The 10,707-nt window shown below is 47.7% G+C and overlaps 1 protein-coding gene across 1 annotated transcript in view; it reads right to left on the bottom strand.

Annotated features, from left to right (window-relative positions):
- Positions 1–678: 678 nt before the first annotated feature.
- PAK3 (p21 (RAC1) activated kinase 3) overlaps positions 679–10,707 on the bottom strand; it is a 29,692-nt gene continuing 19,663 nt past the window's right edge. The window contains exons 8-14 of the mRNA XM_066639899.1: positions 9,462–9,510; positions 7,618–7,730; positions 6,547–6,664; positions 5,200–5,299; positions 4,067–4,263; positions 3,033–3,170; positions 679–1,271 (exon numbers count right to left, since the gene is read on the bottom strand). Coding sequence (XP_066495996.1) covers positions 1,182–1,271; positions 3,033–3,170; positions 4,067–4,263; positions 5,200–5,299; positions 6,547–6,664; positions 7,618–7,730; positions 9,462–9,510 — 805 coding nt within the window. The 3' untranslated portion in view covers positions 679–1,181. The remainder of the gene's footprint in view (positions 1,272–3,032; positions 3,171–4,066; positions 4,264–5,199; positions 5,300–6,546; positions 6,665–7,617; positions 7,731–9,461; positions 9,511–10,707) is intronic.

The raw sequence follows: 10,707 nt of genomic DNA, 5'->3' as shown, positions 1-10,707 counted from the left end.
TGGCAGGGAGCGTCTGTTTACACAACAAAGGCAATAGATTGGACTGGATGTTCACTTAATGACCTAATCGCATAACAACAGGGATCAGATAAAGTATCTCTGCAGTTAAGTGGCACACACCTGTATACCATCTGGTACTTGGAACATTTTTGCCCATCAAAGTGCGGTGATGGCATCCAAGGTGAATAAAGACTCATCAGCTTCTCCTGCCGGTGGCCAGACGCTCTCCTGCCGGTGGCAGGAGAAGCATAAACAAAGCGTGTAACGCTGACATTGAAACAGAAATGGGAGATTGTGAAGATGCTAAAAGAGGCACAAATTGGAACATTACAATGAGTGGATTGAACATTGGATCATCCACAATCATCCATATGTATCTGACATATAGATCCAATACTGGGTGCTGGATTATCAGAATTTAACTGGACTTCGAATTCTGAAGAAGAGAATGGGCACCGGGCCAGACTGGGCCAATCACCATCTTTTTCATGCTCTGTAAGCCCAGGTGGCACCATATTGTTTCTACCTTTCATTTTCATTTCGTCTGGGGAGGAAAAACTCACCGATACAAAAGCACCAGCCCTCATGACATCATCATCGTTGTCATCATCATCATCATCAGGCTGCCCGGGAATGTAACGCTATCAGTATTTCAAGGCATAACTCCCCCCCCCCCCCAAAAGAGGATGCTGTGATTTCCCTTGGTTTATTGTTATCGTTGCTGTTTTTTTTTGGTTAAATAAAGCCAAAATCTTCACCGTGTCCCTCCTCGTCCCATGACAAGTAGTTAGCAAGCGGTTTGGTTTCTCCCCAACAGATGGAAAGCCAGAGGACTTTGCTTCACTTCCAAAGCCAACACGGAAAAGTCGCAGAAACGGGGAGCTGCTTGGATTGTCCTGGTTGGGTGCCCTGGAAATGGCCAAAAGAGCAACAAGCCTTGTGGTCCTGCCTCTGCCTTTCGGCCTCTGTTCACCTTAGAAATAAATAAAGGAATCTGAGCAGGGGAAGAAGACACATGATGGGCTCCTGTTCCTGGAGGGGGCGGAGGACGGCTGCCTCCCTCCTCCCTCGACTGTGACAGTGTCGATCGCCCACCCTCTCCCGCAGCGCAAGCGTCTGAGGTTCCACAGAGTTCTTGCTCAGTCCCGCCGCGAAGGAGTGGGCGTGTGCTACTCAAAGCGTTAGCGGCTGCTGTTTTTTATCGCCTCCTTTGCTGCAATGATCAACGGAGTCAGGCTGGAGAGCGGCTTGGCCAATTTTAAAAATTGATGCTATGGAAAAGAAAGACGGACATGGTTACTGATGCCCTGTGGAATTTGGGCCAGGGGCTATTTCTTAGGGTCGCTCGGAGAGTTCGATGGGCTCGGCACCGATTCATAAAGTATCTACAAGACTCATTTGTAAGCGCATGGCTTGCCCGTGACAACTGCAACATCAGTGCACGTGTGAAGGGACCATCACAGATCTGGCATCACATATACGGTTTTTGTAATACCCAGTTGGCAGCAGTTCTTGGGATCGAACACGGTGAAACTTTCTTCTGTGTAAACCCACCTAGGATTGTCCTCTACTCCTATCAAGCAATCAAAAGCCCAAGCAGCCGGTGCAATGAGCTGTTTAAGCATGAGCTGCCAATCAAGACGTCCCCTGTTTCAACCTTGCCTCTACTAACTTACTAGGCAGCCTTAGGCAAGGCTCAGTCCTTCTCAGCCTCAGTCTTCCCCATCTGCAATATGGGGATAGTGCAACCGACATTCCAATCCTAACTGGGTTGGGCTGTCTTTAACAATGGTGCCACTGTTGTAGAATGGCTTCTGGAGGCATATTGACAACAACCATTTTAAAAGTGCGGTTGCAAACAGTGGCAGGACTCATCTTCCAAACAGATCCAGCTACTCCTGTCACTATTGGAAGCCAGGGGATGGGCAGATGTGGATAGGGGTGTTGGAAGAGGTGTGACGTGGCAGGGTTAGGGTTAGGATCATATACTTTGCCTGTTGGCAACCTTCAGTCTCGGAAGACTCTGGTATCACGCTCTGGATGGTTGTTCTGACACAGCGTCTAGTGTGGCTGAAAAGGCCGATTCGGGAGTGACAATCCCTTCTACAACGGGAGCAAGTGCAGTCTGTCCCTGGTCTGTCTCCCTGGCTACGGGCCTTCCTTCTTTGCCTCTTTGCCTCAGACTGTTGGCCAAGTGTCTCTTCAAACTGGGAAAGGCCATGCTGCACAGCCTGCCTCCAAGCGGGCCGCTCAGAGGCCAGGGTTTCCCACCTGTTGAGGTCCACTCCTAAGGCCTTTAGATCCCTCTGGCAGATGTCCTTGTATCGCAGCTGTGGTCTACCTGTAGGGCGCTTTCCTTGCACGAGTTCTCCATAGAGGAGATCCTTTGGGATCCGGCCCACTTTGCCTACTGATTATAATACAACAGATATCAAATTCTGCAGTTAATGAAATCTGCCAGGGCGGCATGCAGTGCCACAGTTATTTACCTGGGGGCTACACCCACCTCTCTGGTGGTCGAGAGTGGTCTCCCGGCCTCCTCAGACACCTCCTGAGTGTGACCGGAAGACACTTCCGTTTTGTGTCGACAAACCAGAAGTGTCTTCCATTCGCATCTGGGATGCCTTCTGAGGACCAGGAAGGCCACACGTGGCCTCCCCACACCCCAGAACCTCTCTAGGATGTGACCAGAAGCCGCTTCCTGTCATGTCTAGGAGGTCCTCTGACGCCCTCTAGCTTCAGGCTTGGCAACTGTGGACATTCAAATCTGCAATGCCAAGCCAGTCAATAAGGAAGGCCCACTGAACCATAGTTTCACACAATGCCAGAAACATATACACTGTGAGTGGTGCATGCAGAAGGAGCGGAAGTGACATGGGACATTTCCATGTCCGCACTGCCTTCCAGAGGAAAGGCAACATTGATAGTGGGAAGCCCCACCCGATGGGTGTGCCCACCCATCCCAAATTATTGCACTTCTTCAAGGGGGGCATGCCAGGAGGTACTCCCTCCTACAGCCCTGGCCGCCTTACCTGCAACAGCTCCTTAGCAGACCCCCGTCTGTCCACGTCCATCTCAAGACAACGGTTCAGAAAGTCCCGGAAAACAGCAGACAGCCTCTCAGGATTCTGAAGTTCCGGCGTCCCATTTGTAGCTATCAAATACAAGGCCTAAAAAGGGAAGGAACCAACAGGAGAGGTGAAGCGGTTTCTTGAAGGAACTTCTCCAGCTTCTTCTCACCGACACTTCTTTTGGTTCCACAACCTACTACAAAACGTCACCGTCTAGTTTTTGATAACCATTTCCTAAAATTAAACGCCCCAATTTTCTGCAGGGCTAAAAACGACGAGGGGGTTTATTTTTGATTACCGTTGCCAAGGTGCTTACAGAAAATCCCTGAGCAGCATTCCAAAATTCAAAATTCTTCCTGGAATTTAAGGGAAGGAGAATGCAGAGGACATTGGGAGGTCAGAACAGCAATAGAGAGAAACCGAGGCAATCCTCTAACCCAGGGGTGCCCAAACCCCGGCCCTGGGGCCACTTGCGGCCCTCAAGGCCACTAAATGCAGCCCTCAGGGAGCCCCCAGTCTCTAATGAGCCTCTGGCCCTCTGGAGATTTGTTGGAGCCCACACTGGCCCAATGCAACTGCTCTCAGCATGAGGGTGACTGTATGACCTCCCACGTGAGCTGTGGGATGAGGGCTCCCTCCACTGTTTGCTGTTTCACGTCTGTGATGCAGTAGCGACAGCAAAGGAAAGGCCAGCCTTGTTTTGTGCAAGGCCTTTTATAGGCTTTGAGCTATTTCTAGACCTTCATTCATTCATATAAGTTCATCTTTAATATATTCATTTATGTAAATTTATTCAAATTTTAAATGTAAATTAATTCTTTTTTTCCCCAGCCCCCAACACAGTGTCTGAGAGACTATGTGGCCCTCCTGCCAAAAACTTTGGACACCCCTGCTCTAACCCCTAATGCAGATGTCCCTGTCCAATAACAGATGCTTATCTAATGCGCAGTCCACCTGTCACAAAAAGGAGAGCATCAGAGTATTGGCCTTCTTACCCTGAGAGGATTTTCATTAAGATACGGAGGTTCTCCTTCCACCATTTCTATCGCCATGATCCCTAGAGACCAGATGTCCACTTTGGGGCCATACGCTTTCCTGGTCACCACTTCGGGTGCCATCCAGTAGGGCGTCCCAACCATAGTGCTTCGTTTACTCTGTTCAGGGGTGATCTGAGCACAGAAGCCAAAATCAGCTGTAGGGAAGAAGAACGCAAAGGCAGTTGGTGGAGAAAGGAGAGATGAGCAGGGCCTAAGCCACAGAAGATAATGGCAAGAGACAGCAACCTTTGCCGTGAAGAGGAAAGGCTTAACATTCAAAAGGACCTTAATGAATTCTAATACTATAATCAGGGCCCCCTTCACACCGGATGTGGCAGGCCAAATGTTGCCCCCTTCCCAGATGCTGTGACAGCCTCTGTTCCTCGTACTCTCCTCCTTTCCACGTTTCCTCTACCTCTCTATCCCCCCTTCCATTTCCAATCTAGGGAGGAGGAGGCGGAGGAAAGAAATCGCTTCTCATTTTTGTGGGGTGAAGAGGTGAGATACCATCACTCTCTCCTGATATGGGATGAGAAAGAGGGATGTTTTCAAATGTATCTATTGCATTGTTTTCTTGCCCTTCAGCCAAGAAGCACACAGCGCACATACGGTGTACCCCTGGTATTCGTGAATCCGGCTTCCAAGGATTTGATTCACCACGGATGCCATGAATACCAGGGAAAAGCCACTTCTGGTTTGTTCATCAGGCTTTTAGGTACCTGCAGAGGCTTCCACAGGCCTCAGAACACCTCTGGATGCAACCAGAAGACTTCTCTGGTTGCGTATGGAGGTCTTCTGAAGGCCCTCCTGTGGATCTCGATATCTACAGATTTGGTATCCACGGAAAGTTTGGGAATGGATCCCCCAAGGATACCAAGACCCAACCCTTAATTTTCCCTGGTTTAGCCCCCGAACAGCCCTGTGCAATGATTTAGATTGAGTTCACTGGCTCAAAGCTGTCCAGTGAGCTTCATGGCTGAGCGAGGGTTTGAAACTGGGTTGGTCATCTGTCAGCATCTCAAGGACAGTCTTGGGGACTGTGGGAAACAACAAACGGTTTCAGTGATGGAAACGGAACAGAGAACACCTACTGAGTTTGACGGATCCGTCCATCCCGAGAAGAATATTGTCGCTCTTGATATCTCTGTGGATCACTTGGTTTGAGTGCAAGAAATCCAGAGCTTGCAGGCACTGGGGAGTTACAAAAGAAAGAATAAGTTTTGGAGTTTGTTTTTGAAGAGCACAGTTCAAAGAAAGAGCAACAGACTGAATGCATTGAGCAGGGAGGAGTGGAAGTGAAGCAGCCCAGAATGTTTTCAGTTCCAGATGGACTGTGAGTAATGGGTATTTATACTGGGAAGTGAACAAGCTGCTTCCTCCCTGCCCAACTTGCTCCTCTGTTGTTAAGTTTCTCAATGGAATCACATTCATTTTACAATTTTCCTGGGGCACTATTTAAGGTAAGCTTTGGGTAGGTAAGGGGGTCCTTCCCTTGGGTCTCCAGTGACATGTGATCATTCCTTTGGAGCTGCTGTATCTTTGGAGAGGATGAAGCATTTAAAAAAAGGGAGGAGTAACAAATGTTTTTATTTTATCTGAAAGATTGTGGTGAACCTTCTCACACCTACACACACCTCTGAAGTGGCAACCCACCAATCTGTCACCCCTTCATCTGACTGAAGCCCTCATCTTGCAACATAGCCAGGGTGAGTGAACCTATATAAGCAGAAGTAATATGGCAGCAGGCTCCACCCCCTGATCTACATACATTAACATGAAAGTCGGCAGCAAGAATTTACATATAACACTATTCCCATCAATGATCTTGAATCTGGGATCCAGTTTTATCAAACACAAAGATCCAGTGACAAGCTATTTTTCTCCGTCATATGGTACATTTGGTTAATACAGGGAAGCCCCATATTCACAGATCCCGTATCCTCAGTTTCACTTAACTGTGGATCCAGGAGGGCCCCCTTCTTCCGGGTCTTCCCCAAACCCTCATAATGTCTTTCAAAGGCATAAAAATGCCGGTTCTGGTTTTACGGAATAAACAAAAGTGACTTCTTTTTGGTCATTCTGAGGCCCGCAGAGGCTGCGGGTAGATGTGTGCGGCCTCTGTGGGGCTCAGAAGAGCCTCTTGAGATGAGGTGTTTGTGGATCCATGGATAGCAGGGGACATCCCAGTTATCCACAGATTCAGACATCTGCGGAGGATTCTGGAACAACCTCCACAGATACCGGGGCACACCTGTATTCAAGGAGATTACCTCCAAATACAGAAGAAGAGCTACTTTTACATACATTTTTAAAAGTTCCCCCCCCACCCTCCAACCGCTATACAGGAAGTACAACCCAAGTCACAAGACCACATGGAAGCAGAACATTCCTCTGAGTTTGCAGGCTTCAAGACTTCCATGCAGTGTGGAATCTCTTACCTCCCTACAGACAGCTGCTATCTGCCCTTCGTCCATGCACGTTTCGGTCACAACATCAGTCAATGAGCCCCCCGCTAAGTATTCCATTACGACCCAAAGTTCATCACCCACAAGGTAACTGCAACAATAAAGTTTAAAAAAAAGTTAGTAATGGTCCAACTCTGGTGCATCCCCTCCCCTCCTCATCGGCTAGTTCATTGTCACCCAAATGTACAAGGGACAATTCATTTGAACCAACCTTCTATGCACTGGGGGGAGCTTTAGACAAGCTACCATCTGTCCAGTTCTGGTCGCCGCATCTCAAAAAAGACATAGTGGAAATGGAAAAGGTGCAAAAGAGAGCGACTAAGATGATTACGGGGCTGGGGCACCTTCCTTATGAGGAAAGGCTACGGCGTTTGGGCCTCTTCAGCCTAGAAAAGAGGCGCCTGAGGGGGGACATGATTGAGACATACAAAATTATGCATGGGAAGGACAGAGTGGATAGGGAGATGCTCTTTACACTCTCACATAACACCAGAACCAGGGGACATCCGCTCAAATTGAGTGTTGGGAGGGTTAGGTCAGACTGAAGAAAATATTTCTTTACTCAGCGTGTGGTGGATCTGTGGAACTCCTTGCCACAGGATGTGGTGATGGCGTCTGGCCTGGATGCCTTTAAAAGGGGATTGGACAAGTTTCTGGAGGAAAAATCCATTGCGGGTTACAAGCGATGATGTGTATGTGCAACCTCCTGATTTTAGAAACGGGCTATGTCAGAATGCCAGATGCAAGGGAGGGCACCAGGATGAGGTCTCTTGTTGTCTTGTGTGCTCCCTGGGGCATTTGGTGGGCCGCTGTGAGATACAAGAGGTTGGGCTAGATGGGCCTATGGCCTGATCCAGTGGGGCTGTTCTTATGTTCTTATGTTCATGTGTAGGTGCCCAGAATACTGAAACTTCTGCATGGGGGGGGGGGGTCAGCTCATGCATGCCCATGCTCCGTCCCCCCAAGATTAAAGAGGGCCATCCCATCTTGGCATTTATTTATCACTTTTTGCCCAAATCATCCCAGGTCACTCTTCCGACTTACCTATCTAAATAATTGACAATGTTGGGATTCTTATTTTCCCTCATAACCAGGATTTCATTGATTATTAATTCCTTTTTGGGTTGTTGCTGGAGATTCATTTGTTTTATCGCCACCTGAAAAGACAGTTCCGTGACACCCAACTGTTAAAAAAATCGTCATCACGGTGACGCTGCATCCCAACCTGTGGCAGAGATGAGCGCTGTGTCAAACAGCGCAGGGTGTAGCAGGGTGTGGGGTGACCACGGAGGGGGGCAGGATAAGCAAAGGAGGCCTCTGGCATGTCCTGTCCTTCCTCCAGGGTCTGGAAGCCCTCCATGGAGCTTGTTGCACTTGCACCAGCTAAATAGCTGGTGCTGATCTGAGCACCAATTGAGCAGGCTGGGGCTTAACATGTGGTAAGGGGAGAAATATCTCCTGATCTGGAGTAGACCTCCAGCCTCCTCCTTACCTGTGCTGGATACAACAGAGGCCACGTGACCCCACTGCACCAGCAAAAGTTCAGATTGGGCTGCAAGATGTTAATGAGTCTGGATTGTATCTTAACCTTCCTTTCTTACCCAGCTTGAAAATCCTGACCTTTATAGAGGACTTCTCCATAATTGTGAAGAAGGCATGAACATTAAGGTGACAACACAAAATTAGCACAACCAGGGGAAGTTCAAAGGCCTCCCTTATTTTCTACTCTGACCAATCACTGCATGGGTCAGACTTCGGTCGATGAGCAGAATGGCGTGTAGTTTGACACCAGCAACCCATAATAGGATAGGCCTTTGACCTTCAGTTTGATTTTTCTTCATTTTAATGATTAAGGTCGACCAACCTCCGTGTCGGCTAAATATAAATCCCAGGTCTTTAACATGGATTCTTCTTTGATTCATATTTACAGCAAACTTTGAAAAGCAAAGGTTTTGTCCAAATGTAAAGAATTATTAACATCTCTGGAACCTCCAAGATGAGACCACCCAACCCTTAAAGGTGGTCACTGAGCACTGAGGGTGGGTCACATCAGAGGTGCAGGGTCATAACAAGTGCTGTTGGCCCAATGGGTCATCACACTAGCACACCAGGGGCTGTCACCTCCATAATGGCTTCTGCAACAGCTACTACAATAATTATTCAGACCGAAGTCATGGCAAGACAGTGCTAATGAATCCCCTACTATTACTTCTTTTCTGAGTTACATCTTTAAAAAATAATAATAAATCTATCCCACCCAATAGGAAAGTACAGGGCAGTAACTCACTCCTAGGCACAGACAGAATTCGATCTGGTTTCTTGACTGACAGCCCAATCCTGAGCTGCCCAGAGCGCGGGGCTGCCACGGCGCCAAACATGACTGCTGCAGTATCCTGCGTGCCCCAGACAGCCACTGCCACCTTCTCAGAAGGGGACTTTTGTCCCCTTCCCAAGTAAGGGAAGTAGCCCCGTAATGGGGCTGCTTGATTCTTTACTGGCTGTGGAGCCAGCACAGAATCAAAGAGTCCTGTGTCGGGCCATGCAGCCCAAAATTGGGCTCAAGATCTGCCAGTCCTGCCCCATTCCACCCCGCTCCCTTCCCCTGCCACACCTTCTCCCCAGAGAATTCCTTTTTAAAAATACCCGAATTTCTTTTTAAAGATACTGCACTTACCTCTTACCTCAGGCCAACAGTCTGAGGCTAAGAGGCAAAGAAGGAAGGCCCACAGCCAGGGAGACAGACCAGGGACAGACTGCACTTGCTCCCAGTGTGGAAGGGATTGTCACTCCCGAATCGGCCTTTTCAGCCACACTAGACGCTCTTCCAGAACCACCTTTCATAGCGCAATACCAGAGTCTTTCGAGACTGAAGTTTGCCAACAACTTACCTCTTGGCCTGTAGCAATGTCTATTGCTGTGTAAACTGTACCCGATGCCCTAAGGGGAGAAAAAGTGGCAACTAAGACCGAAGAAGGGTGCAAAAAAATAAAATAAAAAATAAAACAAATAACCTGAACAGGCATAACCATTAAACTCAAGCAATGCTCTATTCCTAGGTGCAGCTATACTACTCGCCCTTGATTTGGGAGAGGAAAGGGAATCTATCCATTAAATAGTAGGAGAATGACCATTGGGAGAGCTGGTAAAGCAGCCATTATGTAAAATCAGCGGTCGCCAAACTAGCAATGAAAAACCGCCCTGTGTCTGGACTGGAGCTTACTGTCCTGAAGCACTGCCCCCTGACTTACAGTTAGATTGCGGGTGTGTGTGTGTGTGTGTGTGTGTGTGTGTGTGTGTGTGTGTGTGTGTCAGGGATGCTCTGGGCAGTCGCGCCTGGTGCCCAGTATCCCAGAAGACTGCGCAACAGGACATCCAGGCAGACAGGACTGTTCAAAGCTTCCCCATCCTCTTATCTAACTGGAAGACATACAGCGACACCCCTCTGCTCAAGGGGCGGAAGAGCTACTCCAAACCCCAGAAGGTGCTGGTTTGAAGTTGGCAGATGTCTCACTGGCAAATGGAACAGAGGAAGAGCTGAGATCTTCAATGTGATGGATAGATAACACTTTCAGTTCCTGGGAAAGGAATTATAGAACTTGATTTGTTGGATTGAAACATTGAGCTGTTGGGAAGTCTGAATACACCGAAGAGTGATTTATGAAACAAAAGAAAATGTGTTTCAAACAGTTTTCCTTTGAGGGGGGGGGGATAGTTTTATCTTCTAATATCCTGGATGTTCATCTTTACTGCAATATTATTATTAGATTGACAATATTTTTATATTCAGATTAAAGTTAGTTGCCCTTTTTGCTATTAACTAGTATATAGGTTGATTATCCCTTATCTGGAATTCCAAAAACTTGAGCATTTTTGAGCACCAACATGACAAGAGATCATGGTTCAATGTACCCAGACTGTGTTTCATACACAAAATTATTTAAAATATTGTATAACGTCACCTTCAGGCTATGTGCATAAGGTATATATGAAATATAAATGAATTCCATGTTTAGACTTGGGTCTCATCCCCAAGATATCTTAATATGTTCATGCAAATATTCCAAAATCCAGAAAAAAATCTGGAACACTTCTGGTTCCAAGCATTCCGGATAAGGGAGATTCAACCTCTCTATA

Source organism: Tiliqua scincoides, chromosome 12 (genome assembly GCF_035046505.1).
Source record: "Tiliqua scincoides isolate rTilSci1 chromosome 12, rTilSci1.hap2, whole genome shotgun sequence".
NCBI lineage: Eukaryota > Metazoa > Chordata > Lepidosauria > Squamata > Scincidae > Tiliqua > Tiliqua scincoides.
The sequence above is the reverse complement of the archived record's forward strand: the minus strand, read 5'-3'. Positions and strand labels throughout refer to the sequence as shown.